We start from the raw sequence: 26353 nt of genomic DNA, 5'->3' as shown, positions 1-26353 counted from the left end.
GTATTATATTTCTCCTGAAAGCTGCGCAATGATTAAATTCTCTTAAGTATCCTTTTGCCAACTAAAGTTTTGCTCTTTAAATTCTGATACAAAATGTTGTGTAGTGTAATGTAGCATTTACGAAATAAGCCAAACACGATTATTAAATATTTCCATTATTTAATATTATCAATTTAATGTTTATTAAATCTGTAATAGAAAAAACTAACGCATTAATTGTGTTTAGAGACTGCGGAAATTTTTCAGAAACTTGAAAATTCAAAAAAAAATCAACAGTTTTTATTGGCAGAAATTTCGGTGGCATATTAATTATTATTTTTAAAGTTCAATATTTTTATAAGGCAAGTTACTAAAAAACTACCGAAACTATTGAAATATTTTAGATGTTGCTTCAGGTGGTATTGTTTATAATTTTATGTCTAGTCGTGTTATTGTTAGTGAAAAAATGTCACATGAAATTTTAAAACAATTAATTGGTTTTCTCTGGGATGTTAATAGAAAAGAAAACAATTGTCAAATCAATCAATCAAAAAAAATCGCAGCGTTTTGAAATTATCAGGGTTTCTTTAGGACACTTTGAGGTTGAAAAGTGACAGTCAATATCCTTAATTTATTCATTATTTGCAAAATTATGCCAAGGTATTCAAATATCCCTAATTATGCTATTTTTCACTTTTTCTCCAATAAACATATTCACTTCGAAAATAATTGTTTTATCAAAAACCAATAATTACGACATATACAGAATACTTTGAAGTTTTCAAAACCCTGCTTGGATTTTCTGTACACCATTATTTCCCGAATAACTGATTGCCAAAGTCAAAAATGATTTTTTGCTTTGATCGACGATAACTCATTGTCAGCGACAAATCAACGTACAAGGCTCCGGAACCGCACAAATCGAAGAGAAATTTGAAGTCCATAGGCCTTTTGAAAGAAAAGCAAAAATTTGCAATTTCTTTTCGTTGATTTTCTTTTGATTACTCAAAAATTGCTGACGCTAAAAAATTTTAAACTCCACATCCGAAAACTAGAAACTTTGAAGCTTGAATTTCCTTTTTTTTTATTCTCTCTACGACCATTTCCCTCCAAATTACAGCTCTTTGAAAATCACTTAAAATTTTGGTATTCTTTTAATATCCCTTAATTTCTGTGCCTAAATATAGTGTATATCCCATTCATTTCTTGAGTTTCATCTATTAGTGATTTTTTTCATAATTAAATTGGAACGTCCTGTTTACACAAATATAGTTTACTAAAATCCACATTCCACTATTCCTGACGATGCGTATTCAAAATATTTGTATAATATATAAATAAAATAAGCAAATATAAAAAATGTTCCAATTTGCTCATTTTGTTTACAACTTTTCCTGACAGCGATTTTCGTCTTTAATGCTTCTAAGCACAGAAACATTTTTTTTCCTTTGACTAGGGAATAGCTGGTAAAAGAAAGTGGAAAACATGTTTTCTGTAGGTACATATTAACAAAAGGGTAATAGTTATTTCATTTATTTAAATGTCCATTTGTACAAATACATTAACAAGTGAAGTGTGTAAAACTAAAGTAAAAGCGTATTTACAATTTTGAAGAAATGCGGTGTTAATATTCATTTTAGAACATTTTAAAGGTATTGTCCGTGGGCGCAACGTATCTTTGTTCATTATTTCGAAAAGTAATTGTATACTACTCGTATTCTATTTACGCTCAAAATTGCTCCTTTATTTAAACAAAATCAAAACCTCTAAAATATTCGCAATCGGATACACCCACCGCGTAGGTACGTTTTCTATCACAGGTTAGTAAGTTGTCTCGACTCTAAGTCCTATAACCCCAGTCTTCCTTTATCATATCCGCCCCCTTTTCCGCTATCATGAACACGGGGGCGTTGGTGTGCGCTGCCGGTATCTCGGGTATAATAGACGCGTCGACCACTCTCAGATTCTTCACCCCGTACACCCTCAGCCTGGGGTCCACCACCGCCGACTTGTCACTGGGAGGCCCCATCTTGCAGGTGCCGCTGTGGTGGTAGATGGTGAAGGTAAAGTGCCTCGTCATGCACGCGAAGTACTCGTCCGTCCCGAAACCAAACTTCTCGCACTGGGGTATGGGCTTGGTGTGCAGGCTGCTTCTTAAATCCTTCAGGGCAGGTTGCGCGGATATGTTAAGCGCCAGCCGCACGCCCTTGACAATAGTGTCCAGGTCCGCCTGGTCTGCGAAGTAGTTGGGGAATATTTTGGGCTTGGTCTTGTAGTTGCCGTCCCTCAGCATGATCCTCCCCTTGCTCTTCGGACGCAGCAGCATGGGGAAGACCATGAAAGTCTCGGCCTTTTCGATCGGCTTGTAGACCTGGTCGTATAGTTCGTCGGTGATGCCGAAGTTCTTCCTGAGCAGGGGGTCGGACACGATGGAGCCCGCTTGATATAACAGTTCCATATCGGGGTACCCGTCGGGGTCGTTGGGGTTGCTGAAATCGTGGAAGACCAACACCTCGCAACCCCCAGGCACCGACATCGGCCCAGCGTGGTGGTTCAGGTACGAGTCCAGGTTCTCCCTGGTGATGACTTTGTCCGTGCGGATGGAATAGGGTTTGTCTATGAGGAAGGTGAGCCCGCCCATCGCTATGTGGTCCATCAGGTTGTACCCGACCTTTAGGTTTCTTATGACGGGGATGCCCAACGACTTGAGGTGCTTCGTGGGGCCTATTCCGCTCAGCATGAGCAGTTGGGGCGAGTTTATAGCGCCGCCGCTTACGATGACTTCCTTCTTGGCATATACCGTGTAGGTTCTCCCGAAGCGGACGAATCGCACTCCCACGGCTCGCATCGTTTTGGGATCTATGAGGATTCTCTGCACCAGGGAGTGCTTCTTCATGTGGAGGTTGGGCCTGCGGTATATAGGGTGCAGGTAAGCCCTGCTGGAGCTATCTCGGACTCCGTCACGCAGGCTCACTTGTAGTCTGGACACGCCGATCTTAAATAAGTAAAATTAACCCAGAATTAGTTAAATCAAGTGTATAGGTACGTTGACAGAAAAGGAACGTAAAAAAATGTGAAACATCGAAGAGAAAGTAAAATTATTATTATTGAGTTAATAATTTTTTTGACTTAATTTACTTTTACGGAGTTTTTTAGGCACTTTTATTATTCTTATGTTACCTTGCACACCCAGTACAGTTTATGTTATGCTCGAATATTTCGCATTTTACAGATGCGTAATGAATGATTTTTTAAAGTATTTCTTTCCTATACTTACAAACTTTTTAAAGTACGTGCTTACGACAGTTATGCAACCGTGAATGAAACAAAAATTGGAGAAGAATAGTTTTGTTTTTAATCTCGGCTGGAGAAATATTCCGCTAAACTGGGGTTACGCGTTTTGAGTTCAAAACAGGATATTAATGATTTTTCGGAAATTATGCACATGCATCATGAATTATTTATTTATTATCCAAACTTTCGAACGCATGCAAATGAATTAGTGGTTGCATACTCATATAATCAAAATACTATTCGAAACATTCGCGCGCAGTTTGTTCCGTGCTGTTATAGTCCAGGCGGTATCTGTTTCGGGTTGGGTAAAACGCATATGATCGGAGATTTTTGCTTTAACGGTTTCTAAACAACATTAGAAATGATAATTTTTCTATGCAAATAAAAAAAAATGTTGTTATTGCAAAAAAGTAGGTATTAAAAAATAGAAAAAAAATCATTTTTCTCTTGGATTTCTCGTCGACAATTTAGCAACTATTCATTTTAGACAAAAATGAAAGAGGAAAAAAAGTTTTGTAATTAAATTTTGATCAAGATAAAGTTAGTTGCAATTCGAAAAAATAATTATTGTTATTGCAAAAATCGGAAAAATCATTTAAAAAATTGCAAAAATGCTAGTTTATTTGTCAATTTTTTTCAGACACTTGAATAATACCTAGGATCTTCATATTTTTCCCAATTAAACTTCTTAGTGCATAGAATCATCACACCAAATTTCAACCAATTCGGTTAGATAATTTTTACATAATAATTGTTTAAATTTTTAATTTTTTTTTAAATTAAAAAATTTTCAAAATCAAATTTCTAAGAATCTAAAGCCTTTGAATACTTGAAAATTTCACCACAAAAAGAAGAGCTCTCAAGCTTTAAAATTGTTTTTGAAAAATTCAAATCGGACGCTTAGGTGAGCCGTGGTGATTGTTTAAACACTTTCGCAATTTTTACAATTGCAATAATTTAATGTTTTTTTCAATCGATTTTGAAGAAGTATTACACCCATTGCCAAGGACAAATGTGTAAAAATGCTTACAAAACAGTGAAAGTAGACGAGTTCAAAATCGATTTTGAAGAAGAATGTCAGAAGAAAGTGCAAGAGAACTCGACAATCAGATTTCAGAGTCGTTAGAAAATGATATTTTGCAGTTGCAGGAGGAAATCGACGACGAAATAGATTGTGATAATACTGATGAAAAATCACCAACTAGTAAAAGAATTAGATTAGATTAAATGTAAATAAAAATTGAAATAAATAGTAAAATTTGAAAAATCATGAGAAGTGTACAGTTTATTGAAGTATCCAAAAGATTCTTATACTTTTTTTATATAAATAAAAAATAATTTTAAGATAAATATTTTAAGAGTAAACGAAAAAATTAAATTTATAATTATTCACAATTTATTTTTTTTGAAAGATTTTTAGAAATTGATTGTACAACTAAAAATTAATACCAATTTTCAGTTGTTTATTTAAATAATTATTGTTTAAACAATTTTATAATATTTAAACAACTTACTAGTATTACCTGGTGCAACATGCAAAAATATTGGTCGTGAATATTAATATAGTAAATAAATAAACATAATAAATTAATCATTTTTTAAAGTAACTGTTTATCTACATGTCAAAAGTCTAATAATTAATAATAAAAGGTAGTTGAAAATATGATAATTGAACTTTTTAAGTAGCGAGACATCGATTTAAAAAAAAATCATCGAAATTGGTCCATTAGAAGCTGAGATAAGTGAAATTTTTCCGAACGTCGCAGTTTTGAACTCGAAAATTCAGATCGGAGTAGATATGTGTTTGCTCCCCCTACCACTGATTTCACGCGATCTGGAATATCTTTGAGTGACATTTTAAATGGGACGCCCGTGATTGCAAATTTTGAAAATTTATATCTGGAAAGTACTCGGGATGACACACCTATTAGTTCAAAAAACAGCCCTTATACCCTTATAGTTTTGCTGTAAATAAGGGCTATAACTCCGAAAATAATGGGCGGATCATCAGGTTTTTTTTTAAATACTCGTCTTTCCGAGTACTTTCAAACCATATTTTAAAATAAAAAAAAATTTAAAAAAACATTAAATTATTGCAATTGTTTATAAGCGTGAAAATTGCGAAAATGTTTAAACAATCACCACGGCTCACCTAATCGTCCGATTTGAATTTTTCAAAAAGCATTTTAAAGCTTGAGAGCTCTTCTTTTTGTGGTGAAATTTTCAAGTATTCAAAGGCTTTAGATTTTTAGAAATTTGATTTTGAAAATTTTTTAATTTAAAAAAAATAAAAAAATTAAACAATTATTATGTAAAAACTATCGAACCGAATTGGATGAAATTTGGTGTGATGATTCTATGCACTAAGAAGTTTAATTGGGAAAAGTATGAAGATCCTAGGTATTATTCAAGTGTCTGAAAAAAATTGACAAATAAACTAGCATTTTTTGCAATTTTTTAAATGATTTTTCCGATTTTTGCAACAACAATAATTATTTTTTCGAATTGCAACTAACTCTATCTTGATCAAAATTTAATTACAAAACTTTTTTTCCTCTTCCATTTTTGTCTAAAATGAATAGTTGCTAAGTTGTCGACGAGAAATCCAAGAAAAAAATGAATTTTTTTGCTATTTTTTTATACTTTTTTGCAATAACAATTAAGCCCACGTTTTTTTTATTTGCATAGAAAAATTATGATTTCTAATGTTGTTTAGAAGCCGTTAAAGCAAAAATCTCCGATCATATGCGTTTTACCCATGTATACCCTTTATAAAACAGATACCGCCTGGACTATTAGTTAGGAAGTAGAAACCAAGATGAACTCCGCGTTTTATAACGATTAAATCATAGATTTTCCCAATAAGAATTATAAAATAATAAATAAACGTATCTATTATACGCTTGACGTATGTATAAAATATTAAAAAATATACTCAGATACATGGGCGCCCACAGAAAAATTTCTCACGGGGGGCCAAATCGAAATTGTGGATGTATATTTAGGAGAATTTTAAAACATATATCTCACGAAATTTTAAACAGGCAATAAATATCCCCTCTCAAAATCGTTTACGGTAATGGAAATGCAATTTGTTGGTTTATACTGCAATCAATCAATTAATCCAATTTTGTTATTTTTTCACGTGAAATCAATTTCAAAATTTTAAATAGAACACCCCGTTTATTATTACATGTTAAAAGCCTTGTTACAATACAAATTATGATGGAAATTAAAATGTGATAAATTTAATAAACTAAAGTTAAGACGGGTCCTTATTCTTGAATTCTCATCTTAATTTTAGTTTATTGAATTTATGTTAGTATAATTTAGTTAAAAATAGATGTTATAGAAATTATATTTCTTAAACTGTGTATCTCCCATCATACGTCTGAAAATACGAGTAATAGGTAGGTACATGATTTTTATTCAACTGACAAAATTTCTGCCATTGTCCAAGAAAATTCCTAATCTCGTAAATACAAAATTGGAAAGAAAATTTGATAATAAAGAACATCTACCATTCTACGCCAAATTTAATTTCTATTTTCCAACCATTTTCCAATGCCTGTCTAAAACTTCTTGGGTAACCCTTTATAAATATAGGAGACAAATACGAAAAGAGTTACTACTGAAATAAAGTGTATTAAACAAGATAGCAAAAATTAAAATCACATTGTTTTAAAGCACAAAATCTAAATAAATTTAACAATAATCACAGGATTACGTCTAAACTAAAACATTTTGTAAATAAATAATAATAATTATTATTAAAAAAACGTAACAAAAACATATCAAGATAAATAACTCTATTTGATCATCCACTAATTCTACTAATATTCAGTATTATAATGCTTATTATTCGAAAGCCATTGTTCTCGGATAGAAATTGTTCAGCATTTATATACATTAATTCTGTAGTCTGTAGTTGCAAAAGACGCATGAGACATAAAACTAATAAATTAAAGAGTTTTATAAAAAGAAAAGTGATCAAATAAAAAATGCGTCAACAAGATTTTTTTATTTAAATTTTTCTGTTATAAGCAGCTAATTACATTAATTATATATTCTTATGATCAAATATTTTTACTCAACTTGAACATGAGAAGATTAAATCTCAGGGGGGGCCACGCCCCCCCACCCTGCGGACACCCATGCTCAGATACAGTTCCACATCTGTATCTGAAAATACAAAGCGCAATACCTTAAAATCTCAGTTTTAGATTGATTTGCCCGTGATATCTACTGATTTCAATCCGATAGTAATTCAGTAACTTTACCAGTTTTACTACTCTAGTGTATGTTAGTTACTTATTTAGGATGGAGTGGATGCCTTAGGGTGCATAAAAATCGACAGATATGAAAACCAAAGAATCGAAAAATAATTATTTAATAGTGTCTCAATTATTTTACGCTGATTGATTTCAAAATTAAAAAGGATAAAGGCACTTCAAAAAATACGGTGAGATAAGAAAGTTTAAATGCCCCCTTAACGATAAATTGATTGAACTCTTCGCATATAAATCATTTGAGGTGTGTTTACTGTTTAAACCTGACCTCCTTATTTCTGGATCGACTCATTGCTTCAATTTTATTTCACTTTACACCTCATTCTTATTACCTGTGTTGGCCCATTGTAGTCCACCATGTTTATCCCGTACTGTTGACTAGATTCGATTATGGCATCTGCTATTTTGGTTTTATACGGGGCATACGACACCGACAGATATCCGTCTTTACCGTGGTAGTCGCCGTTTTGGTACTCGGGCACGCTGAAGTTCTCCACCTTCTTGAAATACGGCAGGACATCATTAAAGGACCTGCCCCGACACATTTCTATTACCTCAAAGTCGATCCCACCTGACCCGTGTCACTCACCATCCGTCGTTCCCGAGGCGTGCCCAGTTGTCGTAGTCCCTGCGGTTGCCCCTGGTGTAGATCATGTAGTTCAGGACGCTGGAGCCGCCCACCACCTTGCCCCTCGGCCAGTTGCACTGTGTGTTGTCCATGCCCATGCAGAACCTGTTGCTGGGTTCGGTCTTGTACCGCCAGTTGGATTCCGTGAACTGCAGGTAGTTGGCTAGGATGGGTATATCCATCAGGAAATTCTCGGACCGACCTTGAAAGGTCAATAGTAATTTTAAGTGAAAGATTAAAAAAAATTAAATGTCGCATATTATTTAATTTTTTCCTCAGTAGAATATTATACTTACCGGCTTCGATGAGCAGTACCGACCAGTCTGGGTTTTCCGTGAGCCTGTTGGCGAGGACGCAACCGGCGGTACCCGCTCCCACCACTATGAAGTCGTACTCCTTCTGCATCTCCAATGCGAGTACGTCTCTGGGTTCGGTGGAGAACTGATTCTCCCCGTCTTGAAGTAGTTTAATCACACCGTCGAGCAAGGAGTCCTGGGCGACGACGGCGACGAGAACGAGAAGCGGCAGACAACTTTGAGGTAGATTCGGCCGCATGGTCTGCAATCATGAATAAAACACTTCAGCGGATGTGAACTAACACGTCATAAATAGTTAGTAGAAAAAAATCAAATAAAATGTTTTTCTGAAAATCATTAAATAAATATATTCGTAATTAAAGTAATTACACTATATCAATGATCGTCCATAATTAACAACAATTTATTATACATTTACAATAATTGTTGTATAGAAATATGGAATACGAAACCTAAACACAATAAACTGCTTCATAAGATAATAAAATTGATTAACGTAAAAATTACTTTAATTAAGAAGGCAGCTTATGAAACACTTGTAGGCCCACTTTGGTTGATAATTAGGAACATTGGCTAAATGCATTCGAGGTCAGGGTGGAATTACTCCAAAAAAACCACTTCATAATTTAAACGTACGTATATATTTGAGCGGGATATAGAATAATTAGTTGTTTTTTTGACATAAATGGTTTGAGATTTCTAAATAAGTAATACTTAGAATTTAGTTTCAATGTATGATTTCCAGTTTGAACATTCGTCGATTAAATATGATTGTGTAATATTTTAGTCGCTAACAAAGTTCTTTTATGAATAGACTCCAGAAGGATAAGCAATCATATAGAGCTGAAAGAAAAAGAAAGTCGCGATTATAACTTTTATACGTGTTTGTCTAATTATTATAAAATAAATCTTCAAAAAAGTTTTAGAATAATACATCAAACTGAACACCTATATAAATATACATATTATTACATTTAATTACAAAACTTAAATATTACATAATTAATGTCAAGTTCAACTGTTTCTTTGTACGTCTTCTACAAATTGAACTTGGGAGAGAAGTTGCATAATATTTCTAACTTATTACAAATGGTATATATGCGCTTTTAATTTATACAAAGCTGTATGTAGTTCAACGACATACAGTTGAAAAAAATAAACCTGCTTTTGCGCTGTTACAACTATCACTATTATATGTCGGTAGAGTTGTATTACTGTTTCTATATCAAAAGAGATAATATTACGTTTCTGTTAGCGCAAAACTGAAATTAAATTATTTCAGCTACCCCGTTAAATTAACTCTTACTGATATTTTCGTTGCTTTTGATACCGCGTATTTGATATTCAATATTGTGATAAGTGATTTCAATATACAATAAATTTTTCACAACAACCTGTAATAACCAATTTACAAGTCGGATCATTAATTCAAGAATCGTAACAACGAAATCTCGGAAACGAAAGAAATACAACAAAGTTTTTGAATAAGTCGCTTTATAGCTCTAAATATTGTAAGCTTTAAATTTTTAGGTAGGTATGTATTACATAAAGGACCTCGCACTTTTCTTATGGGAAGTGACTTTCGGCCAATTTTTTTGAAACTACGCAGATTGATAGTTTTTAACATGTAGATCAAAAGTCTCAATGGGCACAAATCCCCAAATCCACCCCTCCCCCCCCCCAAAAAAAACTGACTGCATGTAGCGGGGAGTTTACTTGTCGTTTTATGAAAAAAAGTTTCAAATAAAAGTTTTTTATTTCAATGAAATCTAAAAAAAATATACTTGTGTTTTTTCCGAAAAATCAATGTTTTAGCTTTAAAACGCCACCAAAGTTTAACACAGAGTATACGTATCATAGCTATAGACATACACGTCTGTTAGAATTTAAAAGCGTTGAATGTTACTTTTTCGAAAAAGCACATAAAAACTTTTTTAGATTTTGTCAAAATAAATAACTTTTACTTGAAATATTTTTTCATAAAATGACAAACTTTCTACATCAGCTATATAAACAATTAAATTGTTAATAACAATTTTCCTAACCCGATTTCGTAAAATTGAGTTGCAGATTCGAATTCAGCGTGAAAAAATACGTAAAAAAAATACGTGCAACTATAACTATAGTTTGATAGTCAAAAGTGTGGTTGTTTGGGGTCGTTGTTGGGTTGATTAAAAAAATAAATTATTTTACGTGCAGAAATCAAATAAATCCCCCCCGCTTCTTGGTGTCAGTTTTTTTTGGGGGGGAGGGGTGGATTTAAGGTTTTGTGCCTATTGAGACTTTTATCAGCTGCACTATCAACCTGCGAAGTTTCAAAAAAATTGTCCGAAAGCCACAGAAAAGTGCCGGGTCCTTTGCCATATTTAATTTTCACATTTTCAGATAGCATTTTTTTTCGACGGAGGTGTATCAACTTGTTTTTAAACATTTTCAGTCACGCTTAAACAACAAAAAAATATATTAGCGGAAGTCGATATACAATGAGAAGTTCATTTATGTAGGTAATATTGAAAATTTAACGTCTAATATTTCTCAATTTCTATTTAAAAAGGTATGACGGAAAAATCCAATTTTTGAGTATTTTTTTTTTTTTTAAATTTATATACTGCCAAGCTTTTTGGTGAAAGTCACACATTTGTTAAATAAGAGGGAAAAAATACCGAAAAAGTAGAAATGAATATGGTACCTCAAAAATTTTAAAATATCAAATAGTAAGTTTTAAGATACTGAAAATATTATTGTTTCAAGAAAGCAGTACCGTTAATCGAAGTTTATTAGTCGTTAGTAATATTTATAATTTTTATCACAAATATTTGATGTCACTGGTTAATTCTTACAGGTAACAATTGTTTTCATAGCACACTCTCCAAGTGTGCAAGTAAGAACTAAGAAAATATGTACATACTTTGTAAGAGCAATAGGAATAGGATATCAAATGTCAATTAATAATTATTACATATTGCGTGTATATAATATAATGGAGAAAATGTACTGATTGTACAAACGGCAGCTTGGAGAATTAAAAAGAAAGAAGAATTTGTATTTATTGAAAATTCAAGAATTTGGCAAAAGCGCCAGTGCCATATACCCTTTAAATTTCGTTTCTATAACCGTAATTATTACCGAATAGCATAAAAATACGAGAAAGCTGCTACAACAAAACGTGTCCAGATAATGGAATTGCAAACCCGTGTCGTGGAGGAACGCCATCGCATCGGGGTGATAAAGCATAACCGTTGCAAAATGTGCTACAAGTTTCGCATCATTCGAAGCATTTCAATTCGGCCTAAATGTCGGTCGAGAATTTGCATATCTGATACGGCGCACGCAGAAACCGACGATTTGCACGGAATTTCTAAATAAGAAAAACTTGCGGTTTCTTTAAATTAGCCTAGCGGTAACCTACTGCACTGGACTGTGTTTAATTTTTATGACTGGAGACAGTGATTTTATTATTATTAACGTTTTACGGACATTATGCAAACTAAATGGAATACACCTTTCAATAAAAAACCCAACTTCTTCGAATTGCCAGTCATGGGTCAAGCTGTACTCGTTAAAAATCGCTTCTACACAGATCAACATGGGTTTACCTATAAAATACCATCTTACAAGGATACGTGGCACTGATTGCCTTCAATGCAAATTAGGTAAAGATGTCATGGAAAAAAACAAAGAATCGCAACAAATTATTAGCGGAATCGGTTCATTAAAAGTAATTTGAATTTAAATGAAGCAAATATTCTTGGTAATAGAGTTCTTAAACTTTGCACTGGAAAACAATTTTTAAATAGGCAGTTGATTTTATAGTTTAACGTCATAAATTAAATTTAGCATATATCATTAATTTATTTTCCATAATTTTACAATGAGTACCTATGTCATGTATTGATATACCTATAATAATTTATTTGGAGAATATTATGATAGCGCCTCTATACTAGTGTGTCTTTATTAAATATTTAATATTAAATAATATGTAATATTAATTATTGAAACGAATCAAGTACCTAATTCCATACGGTAGTGCGTGTGTGATATAAATATTTTAATTTATTTTAGCTCGCTGCTGCCAGTTACAGAATTACGTTTCATTTCCTTAGCCTTAGCGAGGAATCTTTGAACTGCCTTTGTTGTATTCGGGCTAGGCGCTGTGGGGGGCGAACCAGCTATTAGAACTTGTAAATCCGTCCCGACGTTCAATTCGGTTCTTATTGGTTCTAAGGACGCTACGGACGGAACCGCTTCTGAGACAGCGGCGATCCTCTGATACGTTCCGTAGTGGCCTCTAGAAGTTATATCCTTTCCTCGATATAACCTAAAACAAAAAAGAAGAGAACCTAACTTTTCCTCCTCTTATAATTTGCTCTAGATCATTTTCTATATGTATATGTAATAGATATTCGGATTTGACGAGGACAAAGAAAATGCCTATTTCCAAATCGCGTAATAGAAATCTCTTGCATCCAGTCACTGTTAAATCGATGTCGGACACGCTTGCGATTGCTAAATAATCCTCGCAATGCTGCAGCAATGGGTGCAAAATGCCACGATCGGTTTCGCAGTTCGTACAGAGAACGACTTCTTCATTATCGGGTTCGGCTTTTCCAATCGCATCGTATCGTTTGCTGTATCGAGGTTAATAAGGCATTCGTTAGTCTTGCCGAATCCCCGGTAAATCGGTTTCATCACACGCAATTGCTTCACAGCTATTTGTATAACGGGTAATTAGTTTCGATGGATAAATGAAAGGCCGTGCGCGTACTTATATTAATTCCAAACTCAAAGGTTATGTAAATGCTGAATCGCATTTGCCAAAAAAAAATAAGAGATGTGCATAAATACCTACTGTTAGCTATGCTGCCCTGTTAAGCCATAAAGTCGTAACTGTCAAATAGTTGATTTTGAGATAACTAGCATTTTCTCTAGTCTAATTTGCCATGAAGATTATTACATTCAGAAAAGATATTTTTATTACATACTACTAATTTTTATTTGCAGATTTTGTTTTTTCACTTTATTTTGTTGTGCATACAGCCTAAGTATGATATTTGGCACATACGACATTTTCTGTTAATAATGATGAAAATTGAAACTATGAGAAAAGTAGTATCTACGATAAATTTCAATTGTTCATTAATTGTTATTTGCCTATTACTATCAATTTTTAACTGATATCCTTTCTTACAATTTGTGCAAGAAGCTTTGATTTGATATTTACTCTTACTGGTCTTGATTTTAATTTGATTATTTGAGTACTTTTTTCTTTTGCATAATTCGCCTTTTTTTTAGTAAATTGGGCATTGCTTGCAGAGAACCAGATATTTTCAAAAATTTCATCCATAATGCCCTTTACTACTTCTGAAAAACATTCATTAGAAACACGCAATATAATATTGCTCAAAATATTAACTTTTGGATTTTTTTATCCATTTTTATTGTTTCTAGCACTTAAATCCACCCACACATTTTTTAAAATATCATATGATATCTACTGTTTACTACATCTATACTTTCTACAAAAACTGCCTCTTCTTTGTATAACGATGCGTTGTTTATGACCTTTATTTTTGTTTTTACATTTGCAATATCTCTAAAACTGTTACAATTACTACTACTATCACTAGCCCTATCCATTTCTTCCATATCTGGCTCATATTCGCTGCTACTACTATCATCCTCTCGCTGCCTTTTTGAATAATTCAACCTTTTAAAAAAATCGATTTTCTCAGCAAGTTGTTTGATAATATGCATAATTAGATTAACAGGAACAAAAAATGTAATTACTAAATAAACAACTCCGGGGATACGTTATAATAAATATTACTACCTCACACTTTAACAGTCTAGAATGAACGAGACTAATTAAAAACTGAATAATTCCCACAGCAAATCACTGTTTATCTGCTAGCTAGTTACAAACTGAATCTGACAGGTGGTAGATATTATTTTGTAGATGGCGTAGTTGTACAGTTGTTAGTACAGTCACTAAATTACAGTCCCTAGATAACATATGTTATCTAGTGACTGTAGATATGGTATTTAGTGACTGTATAGTGACTGTAGTTGTTAGACGAATTGGTCGTATCTGTGTGATAAATATTACAGATACGACTTTTTATTCTAACATTTTCAGGTACGACTTTATTTCTAACAAAGGCATGGAAATTGTAGATACGACATTCACATTTTGAGGTATATAGCCTATAATAATAACAAATTCGTCCTTTTTTCTTAACAAACTGATAAAACTGATGTCGCGGAGTATTAGTAACCCTGTACTTGAAATTGGGGATAATTGCAGTTACGATTTTATGGCTTAACAGGGCAGTATGGGCGTTGTACTTATTTTATTTTTTTTTTTCAAGTAGAAAGTTACTCAGGGGTTTAGTGCGAGTTCAGTAAAAATATTTTTCTTTACTTTACATCGTTTTTAGAGGCCAAACAATCTTATATTTGAATTTCGTTGTCTGTTTTTGTCGCGACCACAGTCTTTTTGTAAAAAATATATTACACAAACCAAAATATAAATAAAAATCGTTACAATACAATACAAAGTATCCATCACTAGGTTTGTAATATGTTAAATATACTATGTACTGCAGTAGTTTCTATATATTTTCTTTATTTTGCGAATTCGTTAATTTACGTTCTAGTAGGTAGGTAGTATCAGTTTCACATTATTTGTTTCATACACATATTATTCTGTACATTAGGATGTACACAGATACTAATAATGGCGTTTTGATGACAATTTGTATATTTGTTGTGTATTTTTATTAAAAATTAAAAAATATATCTATTTCTCTGAAAAGATAGATTATATTTTTAAGAGTAAATTGGAAAATTCATTCATTTTTGTACTTGTTATGATTTTTTAAATTTATGAAATCATCCCTTCACTTCTAGTCTCCCTAACTCTGTTAATTTTAATAGTACAAGAAAAAGTCAATACACCATTTTTATGTAGAATTTTATGCGTTTCAACTTTTATAAGAAACTTCTTTTTCTAGCTCTTACCCCTTTGCAGTTAACTTGAAAAACCCCTTTATTTTATCTTTTTTCACCCCTGGCCGGGGGTTGAAAAAAATTACTGTCACTTATTGTTATTATATAGCTCAAACTAACTTACCTATATCAAAAATTCAGGCAAGTTGCCCAAAATTGCGATTTAAAGGCCTATTTAATTGGACTAACTTGTTTTATACCTACATACAAAAAATTAAATTTGCTGTAAAGGCTCAGCTGTTTATATTAGTAATTGTTTGTACTTTGAAATGTCGACTCGTTAAAATGACTATATATATAACTTTTATTGTTGTTCCTTGAGCTACTATTCATTGATAGGAGCAAACTCGTATGACCTTGCTTCAGTATAGTTTGTGGTCACTATAGGTACCTTCTAGGCTTTCCGCGGGAAAACTGCACACAGAGTAGTACCAAATAATATTGTACAAATCAAACTGATACATATTTAGATAAATAGTTTATTTTCCTTTTAACCGGTTAAATGAGTTTACTGATAACTGACGCAGGTAGGTACATTAATTTTGAGATAAAGATAAATGTGCCTATTTTTTCATTGCATTTGCAGTAACAACATTTCGCGTAATATTTAAAATGCTTTAAAAGTTAATGTTAAATAATCTTGAAATGCATATTTAAATAGAATTAGTTAATAATTTCCTCAGCGCACTATTAGTATTTTGTTTTTACCTTGATTTAGTTAATCCTCCGAGAAAAAAAATGAAATCTGACCAACCACAATAATTCACATCCCCTGGCACGAGCACATACCGCTTCTCTATTGCTTCATTAAAACGCACTCGATCCACTGAGATGTAAGTATCCAGAAAAACGCGAACCACCTTCTCGTTGTCTGTTTTGGCGGCAGGGCTCGAGATTCCATTGTTTCCCCTATGCCCGCTTGGTTTTATTTATACAGTTAGCCTGGCAAATGGATCTAGCGGCTGAGCAGCCCTGGTAGGTGTTCCCCTCCATCTGAATCGATCATTGACAAACAAGAGGTACGCACATACATATTTGCAAGTCGTTGAAATGGACGTACCATTTTATAAAAATGTTTCGGCAAATTATATTTAAACACCATTTAATTTCCTTAAAATTGCATTATTTAAAAATGTTATTGTTATACTACCTTGTTACCTAATTATTACTTACGTGTTAATTCAAATAATTTCCTGATAGGCCATTACCTATTCTCTCTTATTTCGTGGATTTTCAAGCCACTTCTTTTCTTTTTCAGAAGCTCCGTTATATTTACTTACTTTTTGTTTTATTTAAAATCGTGGCTGTGGATGAATATGTTAACATTCCAGTCATTTTTAACATAATTTAATTATTTTGGTTTCACTAGCTATGTTTGTATGGCAAGGTTATTTTTTTTAGTTGAGTTTGATGCCCAAGAACTTGGGTATTTTTTCATAAATTTGAAAGGAAGGTCGTTTATCCTGATATCTAACCTTGCCTGTTATAAAATTTAGTGTGTTGTATTAAATTAATTTAAATACATTGTACCTAAATATTATGCGTACCGTTACTGCTGATGGTAAAAGTTTTATTGAAACTTAATAAAGTATTTTTTTTTTTCACCCATTGAGTAATAATACAACGGTTTCATTTCATCAAATGGATGATTTGAGCATTTGAGCATAGCCGGATGTTTCTTATTTTTCTGTACTTTATAACAGATACTCTAACAATAAGTCTATAATGGAAAATTATGAAAGACTCCATAGTTTTTCCATACCATTAATTACTTATCCATCGACACATTGATCCGATTATAGAAAAACCCGAATCAAAGAATTAGGTATCGATAAATATGTATAAGCAGTTTTCTATAGACATCCTAGATATAACAAAAATAAACAGGTAAAACATATTTGGGTTTTCCCTATATCCCATTAAATATAAATTTTATGCTATATACATATGTTTAAACATAATATTTTCTGTTACAAGTAAAAATTTATGTAAATGTTTTCATATATTATTTACTTAAAAAACGGGTTTTCAATTACATTATTATAATTAGACACATGTACAGGGTGTGATGGTAAAAATGGCGGACTAATAAATGTGACTTTTTGTCCTATGAACATGTGACCAAAATTCACCCTCTCTAGACTACAGCCTTATGTTTAAAAAAAGTGAATTTCTTGATTACTCGTTAACGGCAAGTTAAAATGTAATCAAAATTTGTGAGTTTATATTTTTGAGTATGCTCTGCTTAATGCTGAACCATAGAAACACTCAGGGATGTTTTTGAGGGCCACTTCCAGCATTTACTGTAAAAATTAATCTTGAGAAAATAAACGAAATTTAAATAAAAATTTTTAATTGATCATTGGCAATTTTGCATGTCTTCTTCATAGTATTATAGAATTATGCAATTTTTTATATAGTTGTCTTTAAATAAATAAACTGATTAGACTTTATTTCATAGTTTGTTCATCACTTTATTATTTAAAAAGTTATATTGGAATAAAATTATTAAAAAATATTCATTCATGAATAGCATTATCTCCGACCTTTAATTCGCTTGATTTGTAATAGATGTCGCACTAGTAAAAATTTATTTATGAATGGACTCGGGTTATTTTTAACGAACAGCTGTTGTATGTGGTTAATTTGGTATAACCTGATTCTGAGTTGGTAGTCATGGTTTCTGTTAATTGATACGTAAATATTTAAAGAATGTCATGATCATTTTAGATATATTTTTGTATAAAAGTATATAAGTAACAGTGCAAGTCCATCCTATTATATAATTTTAGAAAATATGAAATATAAACAATTTTTTAGTTTATTTAAAACCATAATTTATAATTAATATACCTATATTAGTATCTGCGTTTAGTGGATAAGAGGGAAAACATTTTTATTTTCTATTCTATTAGAAAAAGTAATTCATGACAAAAAATATTTTGCTTTTTAATTGAATATGTTTGTCATGAAAAACTGTAATTTATATATATATATACAGGGTGATCAGAAATTTAACAAAATTAATAACGTTGAATAAACTGCTTTTGTTTTTGATAATATAAAAAAATGTTAATAAGAAAAGTTGATCATAACGGAAAGTTATGTTATAATTACGATTAGTGAATATAGCGGCTTACTTTGGTATAACCAGAAATGGAAAATATTATATTTTTAATAATTAATATTAAGTAATTCTTGATAAAAAAAAATCGCATATTAATATAAATAGAATTTAATTGTGAATATACATAATAATGAGAAAATATAAAAAATATGTACGATATACTTATTTTGTCCAAAAAATGTGTAAAGAATTATGTACAAAAGGACGATTTGAGACTAAATTTTTTTTTATGAGAAATAGGTATTCAGTTCACTTCACTTGAAAAAATAGTTGTAGGTACTTTAATACCTCCAGTATAAACAAAAATTCTGTGGAACAGTGTAGTTTAATAAATATGTAAATAAATGAAAGTAATAAAGAAATAAATAGAATAGGTACAGTAGAACAGGAAAAAATTTAAAAAATCATAAAATTAAATTATTTCTTTTTATTAATTTGAGCTTCTATAATATATTCTGGATCCATACATCTTTTTCCCTGTGGAATATTTTTGTATATTATTTCTGGTAGTATACAATTTTTATAAAATTGTTCCAAATTTGTTGCCATTGATTTTTTCCATAATTCTTCATCTTTCTTAATTTGTTCTACATAGAGCGGGTTGTTTTCACCACTATAGGTATATTACGAAATAACATATAGACTTCTTCCGGTTCCGTATCTGAAAGTAAGAAAATAATTTTACCAGATAATATTTGTTATAAACATAGATAATTATACATTTTTACCTATTATGCTTTTGATTTACCACAATGATATATCTAGTCATATATAGGGTGCCACAATAGTGGGATAAAGTTTAGTATAACTGCCTGTAGTAATGATACGAAAAAAGTTACTTGCTCGGATTCACATTTTATTATTATTTCCATTATTCATTATTTTCAGACCGAATTAAACGTTCAGAAAATCTTGTTTTTGGCCTGAAGATTTTGCCCTATACAACTATAACTGAAAATAATTATAAACTTTGTCACACTATTGGAACAGCCTGTATGTGCATTGCAACGACAATATATCATATTTATATTACGGCTAAGTAAGCGGAAAGTCCATTGTCGCATATGTAATTTTTATTTTCAAATAATCAAATACAATACCTACATATTTTAATATCTATTATTTACTTGAATTTAGTACTAAGTACAACTATGCCTAGTAAATTGTAATACTTTGTTAATGTTTTTTCCTTCATATAAAAAATAGTAAACTGCACAAATAAAATATTTCGCAGTCACAACGCAACAATAAAAGATAACAGCTCAAAGATCCATACAAGAAATAATTACATTCGCACCTACTCTGGTCCGAATCCATATAAGTACTAAAATGTAGAAAATAATATGAAATAAAACTTTTAGTTGACTGCAAATATTATAAATTTGTACAACCACTTGCCATCCTCCTTTTTTTGTAAATATGTACATAATAATATGTAGAAGATAGAAAATAGAAATATTTTCAGAACAAAAAACCGGCGGCCGCAAATTGGAGTTTTTATTATTTTATGACCCTTCTCTTTTCATATGCAATTATGAGATAGCAAGAGAGTGGGATGGACGTATAGGCCGGACAACTCATTATCGTGCACGTGTGCGTGCACCTGGCATTTTCTCGTTTTTTTTTAGGTGTGTTTTGCCGGAATTTGAATGAATGAAATAATCGTACCATTTTTACTATAAACGTATTTCCTGTAGCGACATCTATATGAATATTGTAGTACTTTGTTAGATGAAACGGGACTTCAATTTCCGTTCTTAAAAAAGAAGAAGGTCCCAGTATGCGATTTCCTACTATTCCAGCCCAAACATTCCCTTTTTCCGGCCGTTGCGTATGTTTTTCTTGCATCCATTCCGGATTTTCTGGCCTCCAAAACCTAATATTTTGCCTGTTCACGGTTCAGTTAAAGCAAAAAGTTGCTTCGTCGGTGAAAATTATGTGATTTTGAAGTTGGGTTGTCTTTCAAATAAATTTCTAATTTTCTCGCAAAACTGTAATCTGTGTCTGTGCCACATCTGCGCATAATTCTTGTAAGACGTTAACTTTGTAATTCGTCTTTAGAAGGGCTAACTAAAATAAAATATAGGGCGTCCATTAAAAAAATGTCGGTAAAGTTATAGGTGTGTCAACCTTGGCTTAAAAAAAAAAATAGAAAATATTACAGAAAAGTGACAATTTCTATTACTAATTGACCTGTTCCAGCGATTTTTTTAAATTTCAAATTGGAAAAAAAATATGAAGTTTGTTCCATCATCTTGGGACACACTGTATAATGATTATAGCTGGAGGGTTACTTAAAGATAATTAGTATGTAGAAGAATACCTATAACGTATGTCCTTTGAGTAAATTTTTTTAATTGTAGAAGTTTGTAGATGGAATATTTGGATGCATATTAATTATTCTTCTAAAATAATTATATAATTGGGGCCCAGGATGATGAAAAAAACTTGTTTTCAAGTTATGTAGTTGAATTAGCTCGCGTAATTTGGGAAATACAGAATCGTGTTGATGAACTTTTAATGATCCAAAGTTACAATTTATTAGTACGAATTTGGTGGATGAATCTCAACAGCTAGCTTAGAAAAATATTGTTTGTAGTCAGCGGTGGAGAATAATTAAAATCAAGGCTGCTGGCAACCTATACTTACAATACTTAACAATAGTAATTTTTTTAGTTGCCTTTGGCCCAAAATGATTACATCCTAACGAATTTGAGAAGAGTTGCTCTCTTCTTTTGCCAACTTCAACAAATTGACCAATTTATGAATATACGAGTTTTGTGTCGAATTTTGTGAACATTACCAGTAATTTTATTAGAGTCACGTAGCTCAGGTACAATTACCATAATTATAGTCATACGGTCGCAGATGGTTCTTAATTACCCTGTTACTACTTAAACATAATTTATTGCAATATATGCACACCCATATTGCACTATGCTGGAAATTAAACGGTGCTTAATTATTTTTGCGCCAGAACTTTTGCAAACCACAGACGTTGTTAAGATAATGCATGGACACGAACATTAATAGTGTAATATTTTTATTGCGCTGCAGTTGATGGTTATTTTTTCACAGAATTCACTTAGTAATTAAATGAGGACGGGAGAAACTGATAAAAAAATACGTTGAACGGATATTGATGAGAGTTATCAGAATGTATAATTAGGTATTTTGTGTTTATTCTCTGCGGTGGAATCAGTTAGGGGACTTCCATAAATTACGTAATACTTTTTTTTACGAATTTTTGACCCCTTCCCTCCCCCTTGTCAGGAATCGTAAGATTTTTCTCTACCCCTACCCCCTACCTTACGTAATTTTTATGAAGATTTTGCATTTTATTAATGTATTTTATAGTGTTAGATGTAACAATTATGTATTTTTTATATAAATCAAAGGTATCGTATTTTATTAACGTATTTTACGGTGTTCGGTGGAATAATTTCACTACTCAACTTCTATTAATTGTATGATTAAATATTGCTAGTTTGTCATGTAATAAAATTAATTCACAAAGATACATCTACTTAATTAAAAGATTACTAGATTAAAAATTTTTTAAAAACATTACCTAAGATGGACTTGGACATTGCCGAAGTGTTTAATTGTTTCTCAGAATTAATATTAATCAAAAATGTCCTTAGAATAAAATTCAATTTATCAGGGTCGATATCTGAAATGTTTACTATTTAAATTAATTCAAATGACTCATAATTTACTAATTTGCATGATTTAGCGGATTTTTTATTCTTATTCCTGTTTCAGAGATACTGCTTAATACCACAGTATTCTACGAAGGTTTTTTTATTTTCAGTTTCAGTTATGTAATATCTAGTGCAAACATTTACCTATACACTGATAAAAAATCTGGAATTTCACAAATTACACAACTACACAATTACACAAATAATACACAATAAATGTAAATCAAAGGAATAGATACATGAAACATTGTGTAGAATTACACGTTTGATTTTTTTGCAATATATTCCTACCTTTTACGTTGTATTTTTACATTTTAAAATGTATTATTTCTAGTCCTTTATGTGTTTTTACAATATTTGATGTAAATACGAGTAAAAGTGTGAAAATACTTAACCTGATTTGGCTCAACCAGTCACATAAATCATGTGATCGCCCGGTGTGTATAGAGAACTGCGCTAGTTCTTTTAAGTACCTAAATATGCACCTATAGGGTAAATCTAGGAGAGATGACGCATATTTTTTAGAATAATTATAAAACATATGTGAAATTTGAAATAAAGAGCAAAACTTCAGAATACGTTAAAAGAGCTTAATCAATTATAATATATGACTTCAAATATGACAAAATGTCGGAGATTTTGGTAAAAACTAACATTTTTTTTTCTTATGACTGCGTCATCTCACCTTAGGTATCGAGGAGAGGTAACGCAGTATGTTAAATGATCGCACATTTTTATTTTTTTCATAAATTTGTATTAAAACTTCATATAATTTACTTTTGGTTTGTTTATTTATTTATTTATTTATTTATTTATTAAAAATAATAAATAAAATACTGATTATTGTAGTTAGACAAATAAGCATATACTCTGAACGAAAACGTAATTGTTTTCGTATTGTTCTTTATTTATTCTTAAAGAAAAATCTAACCATGCATACATAGCCTGCCTTGCGAGATTTTCTGTTGAAATTGTGTGGTAGGTAATTCTAGTTTTTCTGCTAACTCAAAAGCCATAAAGCGCATAAACGATCTCGTAGGTACAAATCCATGTGTTTCAACTTTTGCTTTACTAATTTATCCTATTTTGGGCTCCTAGGGTAGTTGAAGGTCCAAACGGTCCAAAAATCGAGAAATACCCTGTAGCTCGAAAACGGTAACAAATAGTGAGATGCGGTTTGTGCCATTGTTATTTTCTCGAAAAAAAGATCTCAGATTTGTTCTGTATATGACAGATTCGCAGTAACCCTTGAAAACCGTCCAATTTGAACCACGGTACATATTGTGCATTTAATTAGTCTCCACAGTTAAAGAAGTCTAAGATGAATTTGTTTTATACGGGTTTAAACATTGGAGGATAAAGACGTCCCTAAAAGACGATGTGCAAAATTAAATATATACTTTGTCATTTAAATAAGTAGGCTGTTTTTTTACAGAGTACTTTAGTACCTACATAGGTACTATTTATTTTTATTGACTTCGTTACCTGCTGTACTAAGTTTTTTATTGTATTACTATTTTGAGAAAGCTGTTTAATTAATTGGTTTAAATTCTTAATATTCTGTATTATTTATTTTTAGGTATAATTCAGAAATTTTTACTTTATTCGAGACAATATGTGTCATTTACTGGATCAGTAAATCTTGTTAAATTTATTTAATGTTGTTCATTTCACTTTGGTACGCGGTAACCCGTCTTGGAAAAATATGTAATTAATTATGTAAAAAAAAACCTAACACTATTAAAGAAACACCCTGTATCTTAATGCACAATGGAGGTGTCAAATAACGTAATCCTTTTACTTCAACCCTTGATAATTTGTAACTCGCACGTTTCCGGCGGTTTTCATTCTTATCGATTGGAATGGAATCGGTTTAAGAATCCTGCTTATTTTACGTTTGTGAAAGCGCGAGTAAGGCCACATTTTGTAGTGCAACTTTGGAATACCGCGCGGTGCAAGTCGTGATGTAATCCAACCAGATCCATGGAGAAACTATTAACCTTGTCCTAGATGAAACATTGACATTAAAAACAAAAACAAAACAACGACGAAGTCATTAATCAATTAGCACATATACTCCACACGTAATTTCCAACTCATAGTGCCATTAAATTACAAAAGTAAACATTAGGCGTGGCACTTGACATATAAAACATTTCGAATTAATTTTTAATAGAATTTTTATGTTGCTTTGATATTCAACTCCTTTTAGGAAAAGAGCACATTGCAAGAAATGGAGGTATAATTTATAAGCAAAATTTTTTTCATTTTTGCTATGAGCCCTCTGAATTCCGTAGAGTACGTCGTTGAACCTGTTGATCCTTTCTGCCTTACTGGGTTATACAGCCATACAAGATCTCCTGCCTGGATCCCATTGGTGTTGGTTCTGACATGACAACTTCATTTTCCGTCGGACGTTAGCATCGATGCCATTGATTCTTTTATTTAACTTGGTTAGGTCGTCTTCTGGTGTGTCATTTCGATTTTCTAAATAGCCATAAACAATGTCAAGGGATAGTAGCCCCAAATTCTCTACCGAATGGTAATAGAGAAATGATATACGAGAGAATTAGGTATATGTCCATAAATCATGGTTTGAAGTGTGAATCTTGGACAGTAATTAATTAAGTTATTTATTCCCATATAAACATACAATTTTGTTATTTATTTCCTTTGCATCTAAATCAGGGACACCAGTTAAATAGAAAATATTTTCATAGAATTTCTTACCAATCTTATAAAGATGCGAAATTAATCTTAGATTATTATTAGACTCAGTCACGAAAGTGAATTGCGACTTGCGCGAGTATATCAGTACCATGGCTTTAGACATTGTCACTATTCCGACGTAAGAGGTGTCCTTGGAGTTTACTTTCACGTTCTGCAGCGGTCTGACGACCTGCACTTTGCTGCATGCGGTCTGACGACTTGCACTTTGCTGCATGCTTACATCTAAGACGAAACATCCATAGCACGCGAGCGGCACAACGGATTGCGTGGCATTAACCGCAATTTTCATTTGCGACTTTTTGGGTGTCTTTTGTGCAGACGGACGAACCGACAAACGAATCAAGTACTGATTACACACGCCAATAGTGGGAGGCATCTAAAGCGAATTACCGAATTTTGTAACTTTAAAACTTCACTTATAAATATTTTATGTAAAGTTACACACTTGATCATTTGTTATTTTCACGACACTGTGGGTAATGTAAAATTATATCATACAAGTAAAGTTAGATTAAGCATGCAATTTTACACTTTTTGTATAATTTACATTATTAGTGTAATTTTACAAAGAAACAGCAAAATTACGTAGTACCGAAGTGTATCCACGCTTTATAATTCTTACCGGAAAATTTCGTATTTGTTTTATTAACTAGAAATCCCCAGTAAAGTCTTATCTCACCGAACAAATTAAATATTATATTTGCAGCTGCTATTGTCGTTTTCCTCCACTGTTCACGTTGGTAAATTTTAGTATAGTAGGATCGTATTCGATGCAAAGTAGAGCAAAAAGTTGTCGGTCTTTTATCAAAGGAAAATCGTGTCATCATTTTTAGGAGGCGTAAGATAAATCATTTCAAATTTAAAATGAAATTCAATGTAAAATCTGAAATACCGCTGCGTACGCACTGTGTTCTGGTAGTAGCTGTAGTCGCCCAGGTGCATCGAGTGTACGAACTGGTCGGTTATACGTCAAATACTAACCTGGCGAGCTTTGCCGTCAATTAGAGAGCGCCTCCAAAAAAACAAGTAAACAACAGTGGCGCGTACAGAGGTGAAATGTAGTACATATGTGGAATTTAGGAAACAAATTGGATTTATAATAAATTACATTTAAAATAAATAGTTTATGAGAATAAAGGAATTTTTGTAGGAACAAGGGTGCCAGACCTGAACCGATCCTCTCGTCCCTTCATAATGTATAGAGAAATTATTCAATTTGTAAAACCCTTAAAAGCGTACTTCATTGGTTCCCTTGACAGGCAATGATTTATTAC

The 26353-nt window shown here is 31.9% G+C and overlaps 2 protein-coding genes across 3 annotated transcripts in view; one reads left to right on the top strand and one right to left on the bottom strand.

The window, feature by feature from the left end:
• Positions 1 to 26353, top strand: part of LOC108909647 (flotillin-2) — a 309055-nt gene that overhangs the window by 124530 nt on the left and 158172 nt on the right. The window lies entirely within an intron of this gene.
• On the bottom strand, positions 1497 to 16452 carry LOC108909646 (glucose dehydrogenase [FAD, quinone]-like). 2 transcript variants are annotated; one of them, XM_018714035.2, is made up of 6 exons: positions 16227 to 16452; positions 12521 to 12828; positions 8487 to 8748; positions 8152 to 8392; positions 7895 to 8093; positions 1497 to 2974 (listed from the first exon to the last, which is right to left on the bottom strand). In XM_018714035.2, the coding sequence occupies exons 3-6, from the start codon at positions 8743 to 8745 to the stop codon at positions 1820 to 1822; spliced, it is 1854 nt and encodes a 617-aa protein (XP_018569551.1). In that variant the 5' UTR covers positions 8746 to 8748; positions 12521 to 12828; positions 16227 to 16452; the 3' UTR covers positions 1497 to 1819. The 2 variants fall into 2 exon arrangements, with proteins under 2 accessions (XP_018569551.1, XP_018569550.1); XM_018714034.2 differs by lacking the exon at positions 12521 to 12828.

The sequence above is a fragment of the Anoplophora glabripennis genome, unplaced genomic scaffold, assembly GCF_000390285.2.
Source record: "Anoplophora glabripennis isolate ALB-LARVAE unplaced genomic scaffold, Agla_2.0 scaffold529, whole genome shotgun sequence".
Classification (NCBI taxonomy): Eukaryota; Metazoa; Arthropoda; class Insecta; order Coleoptera; family Cerambycidae; genus Anoplophora; species Anoplophora glabripennis.
Note: the sequence above shows the minus strand (reverse complement) of the source record. Positions and strands in the feature narration are given on the sequence as shown.